Below are 19924 nucleotides of genomic sequence, written 5' to 3'. Positions count from 1 at the left end.
GAAGTGTAGCAACTTAAGAAAGAAGTTGAATAAACCAGCAGAAGTGTTGAAAGACACAAAAACAAAGGAGTTTTTCATGTCAGTTTTTGCAAGCTTCAAACCTTTAGAACTTTAGCCACAACTAACCCAATTGCTTTTGAACACAGTCTGAAATTAAAATGCAGTGTGTGATCTGAGCCCAAACTAAATGCTGTGGAAAGGCAACATCCGTCTTCCTTGTCAACTCCAGGTAGCAGAAAGCACAAATGAAAGGTAATGCTCTGTCGCTTGACCGATGGGCTCTGTGAAAGCCTGAGCGATGGAGCTGTCCACCTTCCAGCTTCATTGCAAGCAGGAAGGGGCTTGTTAAATCCCTGGAGCAGGAGGATTTAATGGACTTTAGCAGCAGCTTTGTGGCCCGCAAATGACCACTGCGGGTTTTAACCACAGAGCTGAAAAAGCAAATATTTGATGCTCGCAAGCAGAGGCTCTGTCTTTATCTCCTCAACATGTATGTGTTTCTAGCATTGGATGTTTCAAAGACCTTAATTCTTAATAGAAGCGCCCCTCCCTGCTGTAAGTTTTCGTGCTTTGGCGCTGTTTTTGCCCGAGAGCGGGTGAGCGGTGTGCCCAGCGGATCGGTGTTTTAGGGTTTTACTCCATATTTGAGCGTTTTTTTTTTATTTATTTTCCCGCGCTCGGGGCGGGCGGCCCTCAGGGGGCGCCATTGGCGAGCGGCGGCCGTTGGGCCCGGCTCGCAGGGCGGGGCCCGTCACCACGGCAACCGCTGTGGCGTCAGGAAGTCTGTGTTGCGCCTGCGTCGCTCGGCTCGGACGCGCCTGCGCGCAGCGCCCGAGCAGCGGCAAGCGCGGGCCGTTGGCGCGCGGTGCATGCGCTTCGCTGCGGTCCTTCCCGGTGTTGTGGCGGGGTGCGAGGAGCGGAGGGAGCCGCGGCTGCGGCGGAGAGGTCAGCGGCGGGCCGGGGGCGGCGAGGACCGGGAGGGAGCGGCGGCACCGGCGCCCCCCGATCCCCTCCGCGGGCCGCGGCTCTGTGCTTAATTCTCAGTTGTATTTTTCATTTTGAAACACCCGCTGCATAGATTCCTGATTTGTATGTTACTGTGTTTGCATACAAGCCATGAAAATTTGCACTGAGCAACCGTTACTTTTTATTTTTATGATTACTTCCCCTTTATCCTTCCATAGGAGGTATAATGTGAAGTTTTTCTGTTTTCAATAAGATGCTCTGTAAAATAGGAGGTTAGTTTCTATAACACTTAAAAAACAGGGGCAGTTTTTGTCATGTAAGTACCAATTTAAAATTAATTTCTGGAACGTGATAAAAATTTTACTAGATATAAAATGTTTTGCCTTATGTACGAGGTACTAGTGAGGGGGGTTGCTTTAAAGGAAACATGAACATGATGCACTGATGGGTTATGAGGGAACATAAGTGGGTAGTGTCTGGTAGACAATGATGCTGGTCATTGCTAAGGTTGCTTCTTAAAATCCGTTTTTTTTTTTTTTTTTTTTTTTTTTTTAGCCGTTATTTTTTGCTTGTTAATTTGTCATTGCTTGTATTTCCCTATCTGTTTCAGTTACCCTTGTCTGGCATAGGAAGACTGACAGAGACTAGAGCAGAAAGGTTAGTACCTGATTTGGAATTTGTCTTCTACACTTATATTTGTGCTCTGCTCACTGAGTAACTCCTGTTCTCTCTCCTCGGTATTATATATTATATTGGCACTTCCACAAAGCCAGAGAACCTGCACTGTGCAGCTCTTGCATTATGTCTCAGTAGGAGAGAGTGTGCCATAGAGTTGTGGTTCTGGGTTCAAGCAAGTTATTAGGAAACAAGATGGAAAAAGAAAGGGCAGACTATTCATGGTATCATGAGTCCCAACTTTGTGCTCAAAATAGGGTCAGCTCTCGAATTGCGTTGTGTTGTTCAGGACTTTATCTAGCCTGATCTATTCTGACTTCCAAAGAGCTGCGTTGGGGGGGTTTGTTGTTTGTTTGTTTGTTTTCTGCAGGAGCAGTGCTGTTCACTGCTGGGAGCAGTGCTGGGCTGAGCAGATCCTGAGTAATATTTGAATTCACACACATATTTAAGTACACAGGTACTTGTGGAAGTGGCTAAACTTAGCACCATTAGAGCATGTGCTGTCACCTTCTCCCACCCTCTGAAGCTTGGAACTTGAGCAAAAAGAGGAATTAGTAAAAATACACTAAAATCTAACCCTTTCCTCCCAATTTCTAGGTTCCATCTCAAGAACCATCTAGGTTCTTGCTGCTCTGTGCTATTTTGATTATATACATCAAAAGGTTCAGTTGGGCTATAGACTGAACATCTAAGTGGATAGGTAAGTGCTGCTGTTTATTTTATTTGACCAGCTTGTGTGATTTGTAGAGTCCTAAAATCTTACAAAATTAATCGAATTCTATATTGAAATAAATAATTTTGCAAAACCGTTACTTGACAAGCTCTACAAGATGGTGCCAAAGGGGCTTTAAGGTACATCAATAACAGCATGATCAGATGTATTTAGAGGATCCTGGTCTGTGCCTACGCCTCACTACACGTCTGTAGATGGAGGAGTAAGATAGATTAATCCTTAGGTTTGCATTGCTTATGCATCTCACGTGATCTGTCTGGGGCATTCAGTATTAATTGCAAACAAAAGTTTAACATCAGGAAGTCACCGTAAATAATATGACATGTGTATGCATATGTCTGTGAGAGTTATTTAAAGCCATGGAGGATGTGAGATTCTCTGTGTGCCTCCTCCTCCTTAGGAAAAAAAAAAAAAAGGTCAATTTGTAGTGATAACTACTCCAAGATTCTGTCTGAAAAAAATAAATTTATAAACTAGTTACAGAAAATGTCAATTTCTCTCTCAGGAAATGATCTAAGACTCACAGCAAAGTCCTCTGCAGGTTTGGGAGGTGGAATTTAAAATAGATAAATCCATTAACATCTGTAATTGCTTATAGGAAAGGCTGACCTGTGAAAATGTGTAACCAGCATTCCTTAGCCTTGCATGGCTGCAGCCAAGCCATTTGAGAAAACAATCCTGCTTGTGTTCTTCCTGCATTTTGAGTCTTTTGGTGCCCAGAGTTTTATTGGAGAAACTGAACCACAGCTGCTGCCATTCCAAATGAAACACTCTGTTTAAGTTTTGAAAGAAATGGATTTGGGAGTCAATATAAAAGCTCCATTAAAATAGCCAGAACCGTAGTGAACATATGGCTAGGAAGAAGAGGACAATCAAAATGTCTAAGAATAGAAATCTAGTTCTAGTGTTGCTCAGGGATTGATGGCATTTCCATATGGATGTTGTTGTACCTATTGCTGTTCCAAGAAATCACTAGCTAGCACTGTTATTCTTACTGTAGAGAAAGTTTAAGAAACTTAGTTAAATCAGTTTTTTTTAAGTTAGTTTAAGAAGCTAATTTAAACCAGCTAAGAAAGAGACAATACTTTTATCTGGTGTATTTGACAACAGTTTATGAAACATGGTCAGTGTCTACTGAGTAGCCAAAGGAGGAGGTAAGAACTCAGAGGTGAAAGAAGGGTGGGCACATTTGTTAGATGTGCTCTCTCATCTGTCCGAGAAACTCTTCTGCAAGGCCAAGCACTGCTAAGCCTTACTCTGTGAGCTGCTTTTCAGCATGGGGACAGGCTCTCTTCTTTAAATATGCTGTGTCACAAAATGAAATTTTGCACTCCGAGTGACAGTCTTTCCTCCCCACCTTATGGGAGTGAATACATTCATTTTTGCTGTGTTATGTAAATGTAGATATGGATGCATATACAAGTGGGACATCTCAAATTCTGAGCTCCAGGCAGGATTCTGACCTCAAAGGAGAGGTCAGCATGCTTTTGAATGTGGCCTGTGTCTGTCTGTGCGGAAAGTACAGTATTAGTGTTTTGGGTCAATATGTGCTATTATACTTATGTGCTGCAATATTTTATATGAGAATCTCTTCTCCTTCAAAGAAGAGTCTTCAAAGAATGTCCTCTTTCAAATTGGTACCAGAGGCCTGTTTCACACTGCATCTGCGTATACCATCTTACATATCCACCTTTTAGAGGTTTTTCCATTAAAGGGCTTCAGTAAATCTTTCTGAAGCCCTCTAGCGTACCATGAAGATCCTACACATGCTTTGGGCAGATTGAAATGCTTCACTTCCATTCCAAAATCCTCTGAACAAGAAAGTCATCACTGTGCTGAGTGAAAATAAGCAGGGTCCTTGGAGAATGTGCTGCACTAAATGCTATAATATATTCTATGCAGATGAATTAATCACAGAGGAAAGTCCACCGTTGGAACAGTGGAGAAGTGCTGGCGTCTGAAGAATGAAGGCGGCGAGCCAGAGAAGACGCAGCCCTGACTGTTCCTGAGATCTTTCCCTGTAGCGCTGCTAGGCAGCATTACTGCAGCCTGCAGCACCATGGATGAAGAGGACAATGAATTTAAAGTAGTGTGGGCAAAAATTGTCGGTAGGGCAAAGAAGAAAGCTGAGGATACTGAGGAGAAAGCTGAGGATACTGAGGAGAAAGCTGAGGATACTGAGGCAACAAAGAAGGTTCAGAAATGGATAAAGACCACTACAACAGGCAGATCTGTTCCTGGGAGCCAAATCGATCAGTGCTTTCCAGTAGTGAAGGGGAAAGATTTGCCACAAAATTTGGGTTCTAAGGTGCCGACAGGGATGCGTGAAGAAGACGATGATGCTGTGCCCTGCAGTAGTGGTGGGACGTCACAAGAAGACAGGAGAAGCGCTTTCCCTGACAGCCAGCTGCGCACAGTGACCAGTTACTCTACCAAGAGGAATGTGACAGGTGCGTGCACTGAAATCTTTCAGACAGAAAATAGGCTAGTACTGAAAAGACTCAGTTCAGTAGAGCTCTTTAGAAGTCTGGAGGAGGTATGCAGTTCTTCAGTAAGGTGAAACCTAAGTGCTGAGTGATATATGAGGGAGTCATTACCTTTTTTTTTGCGACTTCAGAATGTAAATCATCCCTCAAATCATCAAGAAGCAAGTTTAGATTATATCAAAGTGTTTTTTCACAGTGTGTTATTGTATTGAATGTTGAATTATGTTGCCATTGACTGTCACCAAGGCCAAAAAAATAAATTAAGAAAGGTTCTGGGTTAATTCATGAAGGATTGGTCTTTCAGTGATGACTAAATATGATGACCAGAAGGCAGTCACCAGTGCATGAAATCCTTAAGCTGACAGCTAAGGTCAACCAGGAGAAGGATTATTTTGTACTTGTTCTGCCTGATACCCTTTCGTAATTATCTACTAGTGACTGCACTCAGAAACTGGGCTGGTGAGATCTTTGGTCTGATCTCACAGGTTGCCTCAAAGCAGAGCGGAGATACACTGAGCTGTTAGCCTGCTGCTCGTTACCACCCCTCCTTAGGAACACCTGTTGCTTGGTTCTGAGCCTGAAAGTCCGAACCATGGATAGGGCTTGAAGATCAGAGTAGAAACATGTTCATTTTTTTTGACTATCTCAGGTTGCTGTTTTGGGAAGCTTCCCAAGAGCTCCCTGGGCAGCTCAGTTACCTGTTTAATTCTGACTGGGAAACTGTGCTTTGTCCCCTTCAGTGAATGCTCCGAGTGACTGTTCCCAGACTACACTATCCTTCCGTCCTTCACAACCAGAGACCTGCTCTTCGGACACCTTGAAGACACCACTGCTGCCTGGGTCGAAGGTGCGGGCAGCAAAGCTGGCGGTGGAGGGAATGCAGCAGTTCAAGAGAGTGGCACCTGAGCAGCTAAAACATAGCCTGGGCGATAGCTTGCCAAAGGCTGCAGCTAGCAGGAATTCCTCTGATGAAAGCGAGGAAGAGAACCCGGAAAAAGGTACGTTTCTGCTGTTATTTAGCTCCTATGTGTGCATGGAGAGTGCTGAGGGCTGCTTAGGGTGATTGCATGAGCAGCAGTCTGGCTTCCTGGGCTTTGTTCACAGCTGGACAGGTGGCTTGTGTGATGCTGAATAAATCGCTCCACATGTCTGAGAACTTGCTTTCTCTATTGATAAATGTGTATTGATCTCTATACTTTTCTCCTAGATCTTTTGTGCGGCTGAAATTTGATTTTATGTTAAGTTCTGGAGAGAGAATTTACTTTCTGGAAACAGGTTGAGATTCTAACAGCATCAGTAAATCTAGTCGTTCTTCTCGGGGGCAATATTGTGTAGCTCATATAAATATGACCTTAGTTACTCCGTGTCTTCTGTAAATCTCTGAGCACTTACAAAATAGGATGTTCTATGCAGATGAATTGAATCCGTAGCAATTTGAATTCATAGCACTTTTTTTGGTGTTTTGGTGCTTTAAAAGTCAAGGCCCCTTTAAAAGTCAAGGCCCTGCTGGTTCTCTATGGACATGAGAATTTCCTGTGCTTAATATGTAATGTTTAAGACCCCATGTTCTCCCAGAAACTTCATCTAAAACATAACTCTCCTTTTGGTTCTGATACATAATGTGCGATGAACCAATTGCCACCTTCCACTCCTGGGGTAGTGCTCTCCTGTACTGTTTGTGCATTCCCTTGTGAGAAATGAGATGTGAAGATGCAACAGGAAGATTGCAGGGGTTTTTTAAGTTAATAAAATAATCATGACAAATGTAACAGTTTCATGCCTTTCACTACAAGATGTTTAACTCTATCATCTCTCCCTTCTGTGCCAGTTACCCACGATCTTCCATCCACAAAGGACGATGGTGCTTTGGCTTTTGCCCTTCAGCAGAAGATCAAGGAGGAAGTCCCGGAAAGCCTAGAGGAGAAGGGCTTGTTTTTTTGTCAGATCTGCCAGAAGGATCTTTCAGCCATGAACACAACACGACGGGGGCAGCACGTTAATAGGTGAAGCACTAGCATGAAAGGCCAGTGTGGCTTTCAGCAGCAGTGCCTTAGAGAAGATGTAATTGCAGACTAGGTAGCAAAGCTACCCGTTAGTGTCCATTTCAAAATCTGCCCATTTCAACCCATTTATTCAATTAAATAATGATTTCCTAAGAACATTTGGTATGTCAGCTGTTTGCAAATCTGAGCTATTCGCTGAAGGAAAGATGTGATACTGTTTTGCAAGATGCACATAGACTATGCACTATATACTTTTGTAAAACTATGCACTATATACCTTTGTAAATACTATATATATGCACTATAGACCTTTGCTTTCCACAGGTAATGAGAGTGGAAGGCTAAGGGAAGGATCCTTGTGTTTTCTTTTGTCAGAATGGTGTGGGCTTAAATTGATGCCAGCACTCTATAACAGTTTCCTTAGTGGTAAATATCAAATACTGTTAAAATAGTACATACAGCTAGCTCTTTATGAATGAAATGTCTGTGCTTCTCTGTAAAGAAAGTATTGTAAACAGCTTGCTTAAGTAGTTGGAGTTGCTCAATTACAGCATTTCAGGAGGCAAGGTTCAAAAAGAGCATTTTATTTTATTTTGTTTTGTTTTGTTTTATTTCCATCATCCTCCAGGTGTCTGGATGAGATGGAGGCAGCAGAGATCTCCTCCTCCAGCAAACCAGCAATCCCTGATTGTCTCGTCTGTGGCAAACATTTCCAAACTTCCGAGAGCCAAACTACTCACTTGAAACGCTGTGCTGTGAAGATGGCTGTTCCTCCTAAAATGCTGCTTCAGGCACTGCAGGTGTCTCAGTTTGGAGTTGCCTCTCCTAAGTATCCCAGGTAAGATTTTGGTGAAAATCTTGCTTTCCTTCAAAAGTGATCAGGTGGTGGATGACTATGAGTCAGCAGACAGGAGCAAAATGGGAAGTAAATAATCTTACACTAATTTGTCAGAAATATTTATGCTCTGAGAGGTAATTACGTAATAAAGCTGAATAGCGTGGTTGAGCTTATTAAGCAGAACATGCTATATGAGCATACAGTCTCTTTGGAGTATCCGTGTTTCCAAGGCCTCAGCTTTTCGGCTCGTTGCTGTCCTGGATACATGGGCCTTATCCACAGAGTCAAGGAGGAAACATACAGGATGTTCTGAATTGTGCTGGGTGCAGAGATGTATCTGCTCTTTGGGATTTGAGCACCATGTTCAGAGTATAGCGAGTGGTGCCTGCCTGAAATGTATCCAAAGGACTTTTAAGTCTTATTGTGCTGAGGAAGGGCCATTGCTTGTTTACTGTGGAAGTGTAAGATTGGCAGAACGGTTTTGGTGACGGTGTTCTTGACTTCAACCTGATTTTTGCCCTTTGATACAAAGTTTAGGTTTGAGGTAGCAGATGGTTAAGGCCATTCCTGCCCTTGCAAAAAAAAAAAAAAAAGGCAGTTTGTCAGTGCTGCAGTCTTATGTTTACCTTTCCAAAATAAGATTTTCTCCAAATTGCTGTGAATTCCACGCATGATAAGAAATCCTTTTCTTTCCTCCACAGAAAAAAGTACTGTTGATGCTTTCTTATTATTCTGGATATGGGAATCTCTCTGAGGAAGTGGGGCAGCTGGTCTGAAGTGCTCAGGGTTTCTTGTCTCTGATCCAGTTATGTTAGGTTAACTTGGGCTTTCTGCTGCATTCTTACGTTTCAGCAATCAACCAAACATATCAAAGCGCAAAGAGTTCTCCGGAGATGACTCAAAGGAAATGAAAAAGAGGATCAAAATGGAACCTCAGGATGAAGATCTGCAGGTTGCTATGGCAATGTCACGCTCTCTCTTGGAGCAAGAAAAGCGTGAACAAGCAGCAGTAGCTGCAAATATGAAACCCGTGGCTGCCTTGCCAATCAAATGGAAGCCTGGATCAGGTATGTGTCACCGTGAGTGTCTCAGGCTGTACTATTGGAGGAGTGATGTAACAGCCTGCTCTTCACTACCAACTTTTCTGTTGGGCATAGGGGATGACAAGCACACTTCTGTTTCATTTAAGTTGTCCGAGATGGAGTAATGCAAAGTATCCACATACAGATAGCCAAGGGAGGCTGCAGGATGTTTCACTGAAATCCATTCTGAGTCTTATATTTATTTCACTGGTTGATTGTTTCAAAACTATAGAATGTTTTTAAGATGAGTTGTTTTTTTAATAAATCCCAAAGGGAAAACATGAAAAGACCATTGTTATTTTTTTTGCAGTGCATTTTTCTTATTCACTGTCCCATACCCTTGATTATGCAACTTTTTCATCCTTCTCTCCTTGCTCTGCTTTCTTTCTGAGGTATATGTGCATACAACTACACACGTTGAACCTGTGGTTTGCTATTTAAATGCACAAAAATGGTCAGAAAAGAAGCCAGTTGCCGTGGGGGAAGGTTGAGTTCTGCACATAGGAGACACTTTGCTCTTCGTGGCTCTCCTCAATCTCTTCCTGCTGATAACCACTGCCAATTATATTGGGAATTAGTAAGTCAAAGGCAGTAAAGAAACAGACCTGAGAAACAGACCTGACAAATGATAGCTGTGCAGGATTCATATGTGCTGTGGTTTGACATGAGTGACCATCACCAGTGATCAAGACACACCAAAAGCAGTCCTTCATGGCTTTGGAGTCTTTTTTCTTCTCTCTCTCTCTCTCTTTTTTGAGTGAAGCGCTGCTAACTCGCCAAAAGCACTGTACGCTCACTGTTCAAAGGGTCTGGAAGGTAGCCTGCACATAGGTATCAGTTGCTTTCATAGTGATCTGATTTGACAGCTCAGCCCAGCAGGACCATGTGTGCACGAATAAGTCTTCCCTGAAGGTTTGTTTCTCTGGCAGAAGTAACGGGAGGCTTGGGACTTATTGCAGAAATCTTGTGTTCTGCTGTAGTTGCATTTTGATCATTGCCAACTGCAACACTTGAAAAAGCTGGCAGGTTCAGTTCCTCTGCTTATGTGTTCAGCTGTTCATTTATTTGGGTTTCTTTTGCTTTTCTTTTTAAAGAGAAAAGAACACGTAAAAGAGGCCCAACTACTCCTCCACCGTTACTGCTGCGGGATCCAGAGACAGCCCGCAAAAGGACTGAAGAGCGAGCCGCCATGGTGCTTACACAAGAGATGGAATTCCCTTCCACTCCTCGGCTTCCCACCAGTAGGATTTTGGAGGATGGATCTGAGAAAACAGACTGGCTCATGCCATCGCCCAGAAACAAGGACTGCCCTTTATGGAACAGCAGTGCTCTAACAGGGCCCTGCGACCCTGAATCATTCTACACTGCTGAACCGACCCCTCCAATCGTACCTTGCATAACTGTGCAGGTGGGATGCTCTTTTCTCCTTCCTCTGGTATTTGTGTGCCACAGTTTACTTGCTCTGTAGCCCTTCTCTTTTCTGCCATGTAAGTGAGTCACCCCATGCTCTGCATGCTCTCTGCTCCTGCACAACTGTCCCCTGGTCTCACACAAGTAGGTTTGGTGATCTTGAACTTTCGCTTCTCCCTTTTGGACAGGAGGCTGAGGCTTGTGTTGCCGTGCTGTTCTTTGGGCTTTTGGAAGACAAAACAAATGGGAGCAGAGCACTGAGTGAGAGGGCTTGAGCCTCTTCATTTTGCCACTAGCTTAGCTATTTTTACAGTAGCCTGACTCTTGTGTTCCTTCTTGATACTTTTCTCTGACTGATTATAATGAGAGCCTTTCTCTTTCTTTACTCATGTTTTGTATCAAGGCAGCAAGGAACAGTGTGGAAAGTTCACACTGAAGATGGATGCTTGTGTGTTACACTGAGGAGGGGGTGGGCACTCCTAGGGTTGTAAAGTGAAGCGTTTGCATTTCAGGCTTTCCCCATGTATCCCACTGCCTGAAGCTGCATGCAGGACTGTGATCCAGTTTTAAACCGGGCGGTCTCACTCTGTTATTATCCAGATGTCTTGCCTCTCGTTTTTCTGTAGTTTTATAAATGCTGCCTACAGAAACAGACAGGACCTTTTAGTCTGTCGCCTTATAGCACTATCTTCTTGGAGAGCAAGTATGTATCTGGGGATCGCTCAAAGTATTTTATTAATATTTATTAAGATATTTTGAAAGTATGAACTAGAGATCAATTCAGAGACTGTACTCTGAGCTCTGCAAATACATACAAAATTATTTTATTGATGTCTTTTTTTTTCTCTCCTTTGATCAGATTTGTAAGTCAGAGACTTCTCTGCCATCAGTGGGATCTGATCAACCAGAAGTATCTCAGCAACTTCAGCCTGATCTCAGTCCTCATTATCCTGCTTCTCCAGAGACCGGAGAAAAAGCTGCTGATGAAGCCGACTCAGGCTCTGAACAGGCTGGACAGATTTCGTCTCAGGGCGAGAAGGTTCATGTTCAGACTCTGCAGCAACTGGTTGAGTTGGCCATGGAAGCACAAACTCAGTGGAGGCTTGAGCTTAACGACGCTCAGGAAGTAGAGCAGCCAAGTAAGTTCTGGCAGCCTCATGAGCCTCCTCTCTGGTGTCATCAGCTATGAGGAGCCACGTTTAGCCATACTGAACTTGGAGAGCAGTGGCAGCAGCCTCAAGATGATATTGTTGATCCAGGGGGTGATATTTGGGGGCATTGTTCTGTAGTAGGCTTTAGGTACAATCAAGTTGACATTTCTGAAATGATTCATAGATCCCAATATTTAAGAAGAGCTCCTCTTAGACAGCAGCTTCTAAATTTTATTTTAAAAATCCTTTAAAGGTGTCAGATGCATTTCTGCCAGCTGGGGGCCCAGACACGGCCAATCGTGAGGCAAAAATATATCCCCAAAATATATGCTCTTTTCTGCCTAGTGGCTTTTGCCGACAGCACTGTCTTACGAGGTTTCACCAGGAGAAGACCTGGTGAAAGAAGAGCGTTAAGAGATGATGTTGTGTTGGTACATGGATACACAGTCCCTGAAGTTGATCTGTACAGGCTGAAAAAAGTCCACCACCTAGAATTCCTTCAAGAGCAGCTCTAACTTCCCTGGTTACAGTGGTGTGCATTGCACAACGGCACATTCCAAGACCAATGATAGCCTTAAAATTGTCCAACCATTTAGCATAATATATGCACTGTGTGTCTCCTGTTCACTCATCAGTGAAGACTATGGTTGCTAAATCTAATGTCTCTCTGCTTTGTACTTGACTTGGGTAAAATTCCCTCAGTTCTCCTATTAAGCTGCAGCAAATGGCTGCTGGTCATATGCCAAGAAAACCAAATGCATCTGATAAAGCCAAGAGGGGGAGGCTGAACCATTCAGCTCAGAAATGTCAGCCTGGGACAGGAGTCTCTTGGGGAGTTGTCATGGCAAGGAAGAAATGGCAGTTAAGAGTTGCCACTTCATTCTGTCTTACAAGAAGGTTGTACATGACTTGAGATGTGCCTTTTCTTCTTTGAGGAAAAGAATTGACTTCCAGTGATTCTTCACTAAGTGGCTTTGCCCTTCTACCCATAGAGAAGAGATTTCCGAGAAGCAACGATAGAAATGTAAGGACAAATGTTATTTTTCCCCTTTTTTGTATTGTTTATTTGCACTGTATTTTTGTATTGTTTATTTGCACTGTATTTTTGTATTGTTTATTTGTTAAAAAAAAAGCCTCTCCTATTTGATTAATTTCCAGAAGTATGGAGTATTTCCCATTCATTTTCACAGAAACAGAGATGTTTAAGCATTACAGTCACTCACAGGAATCATCCTAGGCAAAGCTGAAGTCCAAATACGTGATGTTTCATTGATGCCCACAGGCAGGCTTGTGGGTGTTTCAGAGTGTTTGTCCTACTTAATTTAAAATAACAGGTAACATAAAGCAAATTTGTGCATAATTTACACAAAGAGAACCAGGTTAAATATTGAGGCTGTAGTGCATAGAGTATTTGGGGGTAGTTACTAGGGATGTATCTGCTCAGCACTTAGGTAGTACTCTGCTTTGATGCCCAGCCTAGATGACACAGGCCACACTTCCTGGAGACCAGGAGAGACAGAACTGTCTGGGGTTTCATCCAGGCTCATGTACGCACCCATTTTGCATGGTTCTGACCAGAACTTTGTCAATGCCTCTCCTCTTATCTTCCTTTCCAGTCTTTCTTTTGCACAGAGAATGGTGCAGCCAGAATATTTCTGTTCTTACTTAATTTCCCCATTTTCGAGTCATAATTTTAGTGTCAGCAGGAAGGCTGTTCTGGGCTTCCTGCCTGGAAAGCAGTGCCTGCCTTCTCGGGGTACCGTCTTGCAGGTGTCCTACCTGCCAAGAAAAAGAGAGCAAGAAACACCTAACAGGTTTCCAGACTGAGCTTCCTGTCTTGCCCTTGGAGAGCAGTCCATGACGTGCAGAGTCTCCTCTAGCCCACCTGTGAAGCCTGGAAGAAATGGCCCAGCGTGTGCTGCCGTTTCCATGCTAACCGGTATTGGCTCCTTGCAAACACACTGAAGCAAGTAGAGAGGCTGAGTTCCCACTGAACCAACCTAGAAACCTGCTAATAAAATAAAGAGCTCTGCTGTTTCTGGTGGAACTACCTCTCATGGAGTTGGATAAAACTTGCCTTTCTTCCAGTCTGCGCTAGGTTCAGAAAGTACAAGGTCAACAATTAGTGTCTCAGGTAAAGCTGCTTTCTACTTACAGTCAGGCAGCCTCCCTCAACCATGGGCTGCAGGTATTTCACGCTTCTCTGAAGCACTGGCCACCTCCAGAAGCAACACTGCTACCTAGGGAGTCTGAGTCTTTAGAAGATTGCCTTGTATGGGTTTGTAGTAGGGGTAGTGCCAGACATTAAACTAGTCACAGATCGCTTGGGCAACCAGCCTTCCCCAAACTTTCAGTAAAGGAGTCTAAAATTATAAGAGTAAATACTTAAAAGTAAATAAATAAAGGAATTTTCAAAGGAGATTTCAGTAACAAGTGCACAAGTTCCTTTGGACTAGATACCTGCATTTCTTTTATTCCGTGTTGCCCCCTTGTTGCAGAGGGCTTCTTCCCAGGTGTCATTGCTAGACCAAAACAGTGAACAAGAGAGGAAAGGCTCATTACCTTGCCCCTGGGTCATCCTCATTCCTCTTGCTCTATGCAATTGTTATGAACTGAGTTCAGTTCCATCAAGGTGGGAATTACAGCTTTCAAAAACATGGTGGAAGACAGCAGAGCAAGAGGCCAACTGCAGGCAGTGGCTCTGCCACATCAGGAAATGATGTGGTAAAGATCCGAGGACGATGATGTGCTGTAATGCAAAAGGCTGTTCCACAAGTAGAGTGGAAGACAGCATGTGACTGCCTCTTCACAGCTGCTAAGCTTTGAAGAGAGGAGAAGGAGGGAAACAAAGCCAGAGATGTGTGTTGGACTAGGTTGCTTACGTCTCTTATGGAAGACCTTGCACTGATAAGGATTCTGTTAGTCCTGAGAAGGCAAAGGCAGCCATACCCACGCTGGGACCCAGAGTACAGCAGTGCTGACAAACTGGGCTGTTGCCTCCTTATCTGCCAGGAAAATGCCTTACAGCTGTAACAACTTCTGTCTTTGTGTCCCTTCTATGTTCTAGTCCTCTTTCAGGATGCTGGCAGAAGATTACAATATCATGGTTAACAACGCCTACTTGAGTGATATCCAGTTTCAAGTGGACTCTGGAGAAATCCTTTATGCCCATATGTTTGTGCTGTATGCACGCTGTCCACGGGCTGTTCAGCTGGTAAGTACTGCTGTTAGACTCTTCTCTTCCCCTCGAGTAAAGCCCCTTTGCAGTAACAGGAGTTTGACCGTCTATTCCAGACTGATCACAACAAATGAGTTAGTGATGCCGTACAGTAAGCACAGAGTATTTGGAGATCCAGTGGCAAGTCACTCTGGACCTGCTGATTATGGAGTAGACAGTATTTACAAGCTGTGCTTGTAACTAACCCAGACAGAGGTCTGTCACTCCCACAGGTGCTATGGAGGTAGCTGCATTGACCTGTGCCTTTGGCAAGGCCAGTGAAGTAATTTCTGTGTTCCCAGAAGCATTTTGGTTCATACAGTTTCCAGCCTGCTCCTGTGCAATTTCCTGCAAAGGCAATGAAAGGTAGTGGGCTGAAGACAGGAACTTGCCTTCTGACAGAGCTGCCACCAAACCATACCAACTTCTTGACAAAGTTTTGTCATTCTTTCTGTAATCAGTAGAATTCGTTTTGTCCTCATGCATGATTACAGCAGTTTCAACTCAAGGTGCTTAGGACCATTTATGAGGGGTCCTTGAAAGCTTCACGGTATCTCTGGTCATTTTAGCTTCCCTCTGAGGCACCAAATCCTGGCCATAGGAACAGACTTTCACACACAAAAAAAAAAAAAAATAGTGGCCTGATAGAGAGCAGATACTGCTGGTGGTGTTCCTTTATGAGGAAGCGGACCTTGTTTGCTTTCCTTTTACCGCACAGGTTTACGACGAAGGGATATATGTGAAGGTGAAGGACGATGACGACGAGCAGACGCGCCGGGTGCTGCTGAGCGATGTGACAAAAGAGGCAGTCCTCGCATTCCTGCGATATCTTTACACTGCTTATACTGACATCCCTGCTAGGATTGTGCCCCAGCTGAGGGCTTTGGCTACCAGGTTTGTATCATATGAGTGTGCTTTGGGTCACCTCATGCTTTCAGCCACATGGACTTTAACCTGATACCTTCTGTTGTGGTTTCAGTGGCTTTCACAAAACTCATTTCACTTGAGATGCAAGTACCTCTGCTTCCATCTTAAGTGAAATATGAACACAAGAGCATCTTATCCTCATTTTTTCATGAATCTTTCTTCAGGTTACATCTGCTTGAGATTTTCTATTTTTGGTTTATGACTAGAACACTTTTGCCAAGTTTTGTCTCATGATCTTTAATGACAGCTGATGGTGGCAATGGTGATGAGTGTAATTCTCAAAGCATTGCCCTAGTGACACACTTAATCTGAATGAGACTTGCAGAATGTGGATGCAGGGAATGCTAATTTGTTATGTCAGTCATGATCCTAGACATGTGTTAGATAATGAACTTGAAACAGCAGCAGATGAAACACATTCTATCGGATCAAAATCACTTAGTTCTGGAAATGTAGGTGTCCTCCTTTTAAAGTAATTCTGAAAAAGACCAGGAAAAAAAATCTGCTCTTTTATGTTGATAGTCAGTTAAACTCATACCTAATCAAGGAGAACTGATTATCCTCTGTAGTGGCAGCGATGCATTGTTTGGAATGGAGGAAATAAGTGTGAAACCTGAGAAGATTATGGTGACACGGAGTGAAAACCTGAAATTGTTATTGACTTTATTAATGTTGAAACTGCATGTCTAATTTGGCACAACAGTTTCACAAATTAAATTTAACTTTCTTTACAAGACTCACTAGATTGATGAGGCAACTATAACATTTTGGAATTTTGAATGAATTTTGAGGGAGATAAACATTAACATTTCTGTTACATTCTTGCAGGTTTGATTTAAGGGAACTTGTGCTCAAGTGTAAGGACTGCGCTGAAGAGAGCCAGGCATCTTCTGGAGTGGATCCAGAAGATGATCTCCTCTCTGCGAGAGACGATGAAGATAATGATAACAGAGCTGAGAACTTCAAAGAGCTCCTGAACTCAGTGTGGGTGGGTGAAGATGAGGAAGAAGAAGCTGTGCTAAACCCTGCATGCCAGAAGGAAGACGACAACGGGGTGGGTGAACAGGAGCCGGAGGAAATATATGAGTTTGCTGCAACTCAAAGAAAAATGGTTCAAGACAAACTGGAGATGAGTGAAGGCACAGATTACAACATCTGTAGTGATACTGAGGTAGCCCAAGGTGCGAACCAGCAGACTAAGAAAAAAGAGGCAAAAAGGTCCGTATCTGCCTTGATAAGCAATGACTTCAAACATCTGAGGGAAGACAATGATGTGGAAACATCCAAATGTGACTTGTCTGAAGAAGACAAAATGCAGAATACAAGTGGATGCAAAAATGTGAATGCCACAAGCATCAATTTTGAGTCTTGTCAGTTTGAACCTCAGATGTGGGTTAGGAGATGGGAAAGTGGGAAAGATTTCAAGTTGTCTCAGGCTTCACATAATATGGGAGGAGACGACCGCTTGGAAGAACAACAATTCACCAACTGTTCACTGCACAATGATACTGATAGGCGTGAAAATTATAAATGCTTATTTTCCAAAAATCAGATAGAATACAGTGAGCCTTCTCCAATGAAAGAAGTTATCAAAGAGTCAGGAAAGGCTGTTAGCGAAAAACATGTTGATGTTAATGATTTGCTTCCTTACTCCAAGTCACAAAAAGACCTCTCTCCACACAGGGATGGTTTTTTTGGCAGTCCTCCTCTCAAATCTTCTATGTCTTTTTATCCTGCTGTTGGTTCTTCACTTATGTCTTCAGAATCGGATAGGAAATTTCCCAGAGAAGCAAAAAGACTCTCCTGCAGTCAGATTTCCAGAACAGCAGAGCTGCTCTCTCCTGCCATGTGCCCATTTCCCATTGCAAGGCACAGGGTCTGAGAACCACTGTCCTGGGAGGACACACTGTCTGGGAGGTGCAACCTGGGGACGGTGCTGCTCTGTCTCTCTGTCCTCCCTTGGCAGCAGTCACAGTGTTTCTCCTCATTTCCCTGCCTCTCCTTTCTGCTCTTGTCCTGGCAGTCAGCTGGGGCTTCAGCTACAAATTCAGATACTCACCGTGAGGTCCTGCCATGGAGGTGTCTGAAGAGGGGCAATGTGCCCAGGGTGCTGGGCAGCGTCATTGGAGGGGCTGCAAAGGGGTTGACTCTCCCTTTAGGAGACCCTGTGACTGTCAGGATACGTGACTGTCTCTGTTGTCCGGCTGGGGTTGTGAGGTGCCCTCCAGAAGAGGATTCAGTGCACAGAGTGCTTGCCATGTAAGGAGCAGTGTCCTGTTCTCTCCATCATGTATCCACCTTAACATTAGAGGGAGAGCAAAGTTAAATGAGTGCTTTGAAACAGTCTTCTATGATCTCAACAGAGTCCAGGTTTTTCTGCAGGAACAAGGCACATGGACTCAACCGCACTCCACACTCTTCCCTAAGCAGCAGAGAGCTCTCTCTCCAGTCTGCTTTATGTTCATGCTTGCAGCAATAAAGACAGCTGTATTTGCATGTCAAGAAAGACATGTAAAAAACCTGATGAGATATGGTGACAGAATCTAAAACTTTCCAAAATAAGTTATTCTAAAGCAAAATGCTAAAATCCCCTCCTGCACCCCGAACTCCTTGGAAGTGTATGTGGGAATATGAAACGAACCTTTATCTTAAAGTTGGATGTCCTGTGACATCAACTCCAAAAAGGAGAGATATCAAGAACCAGTCCTTTATACACATTGACTTAGAGTAACTCAGGCTCCGGCTCTTCCCAGAAAACTCAGCTGGAGCAGAGACTGAGGAGCTGACTGAAGGTGATAGTGAGAAGAAGGAATTACTGAGAGCTGGAACAGGGATTGAGAAGCATTTCTATGAAAAATGGAAAGTTTATTTCAGAGAAAATTCTTCTAAGCTATTATTGCCTTTTCTTCCCTACACAGTTTTCCTGAGCCCAATGGAACAGATGTCCAACAGCAGCTCCCTCAACAAGTTCCTGCTCCTGCTGTTCTCAGACAGGTGGGAGCTGCAGCTCTTGCACTTCTCGCTCTTCCTGGCCATCTACCTGGCTGCCCTCCTGGCCAACGGCCTCATCATCACAGCCGTAGCCTGTGACCACCACCTCCACACCCCCATGTACTTCTTCCTCCTCAACCTCTCCCTCCTCGACCTTGGCTGCATCTCCACCACTGTTCCCAAATCCATGCACAATTCTCTGTGGAACATGAGGGTCATTTCATACTTGGGATGTGCTGGGCAGGTCTTTTTCTTCTTTTTTTTCGTATCAGCGGAGCATTATCTCCTCACAGTCATGGCCTATGATCGCTATGTTGCCATCTGCAGACCCTTGCACTATGGGACCCTCCTGGGCAGCAGAGCCTGTGTCAGAATGGCCGCAGCTGCCTGGGCCAGTGGTTTCCTCAATGCTCTCCTGCACACTGGGAACACATTTTCCCTACCTCTATGCCAAGGCAATGTGGTGGAGCAGTTCTTCTGTGAGATCCCCCAGATCCTCAAGCTCTCCTGCTCAAATTCCTACCTCAGGGAAGCTGGGATTATTGTGGTTAGTGGCTGTTTGTTCTTCGGGTGTTTCACTTTCATTGTGGTGTCCTACGTGCAGATCTTCAGAGCTGTGCTGAGGATCCCATCAGAGCAGGGCCGGCACAAAGCCTTTTCCATGTGCCTCCCACACCTGGCCGTGGTCTCCCTGTTTCTCAGCACAGGTGCATTTGCCTACCTGAAGCCCCCCTCCATCTCCTCCCCACTTCTAGATATGGTTGTGTCCATTCTGTACTCGGTGGTGCCTCCAGCACTGAACCCCCTCATCTACAGCATGAGGAACAAGGAGCTCAAGGATGCCCTTAGGAAACTCATCCAATTGTTCTAACATCAGCAATATCTGTACTGGGAGATTTGGCATCCAGGATATGTGTTGTTTTTTGATTTATTTCTTCCTTTTGTTCTGTTACATTCCTGCAAAGGAAAATAAATTTTCTGTTTCGTGCCATTTGTCCTGAAGAATCTCTCATGTAAATCTGACTCTTAGCCATGTTCACTTCCAACTGAGTCTGTCTCCCACCGTGACAAGCAGCAGTTGCTGGAGGGGCTGCAGGGCCGGTCTCATGCAGTGCTGGGCAGCAGGGTGGGTATGGAGGGACTGCAGGCAGACAGGGAGGGGACCTGCTGGGCACAAGAGCTAGGGAGACAGGGAGTCATCGACCTCATTATGGGGCCTCCTGCCCCTTGTCCTTGTGCTTGCCCTGACTCATGCTGTGGACATGGCTGAGCTGGGTCCTGACTTGGTCTTGTCATCATTCTGTGGAGATGACTTCCCATCTCCAGCTCGACTCGGCCCTCCTAATAGTTTGGAAAGTCTTGGCAAGGGAAGCTGGAACTGAGCAGGTCCCAGAGAGGGCTCTAGATACCAAAGCTGTCTGTATGTACACGGCAGAAAATTTCCT

The 19924-nt window shown here is 44.2% G+C and overlaps 1 protein-coding gene across 1 annotated transcript; it reads left to right on the top strand.

The window, feature by feature from the left end:
• Positions 1 to 1512: 1512 nt before the first annotated feature.
• On the top strand, positions 1513 to 19350 carry LOC148593315 (olfactory receptor 14A16-like). The gene is made up of 2 exons (XM_088531442.1): positions 1513 to 1523; positions 18365 to 19350. The coding sequence occupies exon 2, from the start codon at positions 18421 to 18423 to the stop codon at positions 19348 to 19350; it is 930 nt and encodes a 309-aa protein (XP_088387568.1). The 5' UTR covers positions 1513 to 1523; positions 18365 to 18420.
• The last annotated feature ends 574 nt before the right edge of the window (positions 19351 to 19924 follow it).

The sequence above is a fragment of the Tinamus guttatus genome, unplaced genomic scaffold (assembly GCF_059628265.1).
Source record: "Tinamus guttatus ecotype Peru unplaced genomic scaffold, ASM5962826v1 Tinamus_guttatus_pri_ptg000417l, whole genome shotgun sequence".
NCBI lineage: Eukaryota > Metazoa > Chordata > Aves > Tinamiformes > Tinamidae > Tinamus > Tinamus guttatus.
Note: the sequence above shows the minus strand (reverse complement) of the source record. Positions and strands in the feature narration are given on the sequence as shown.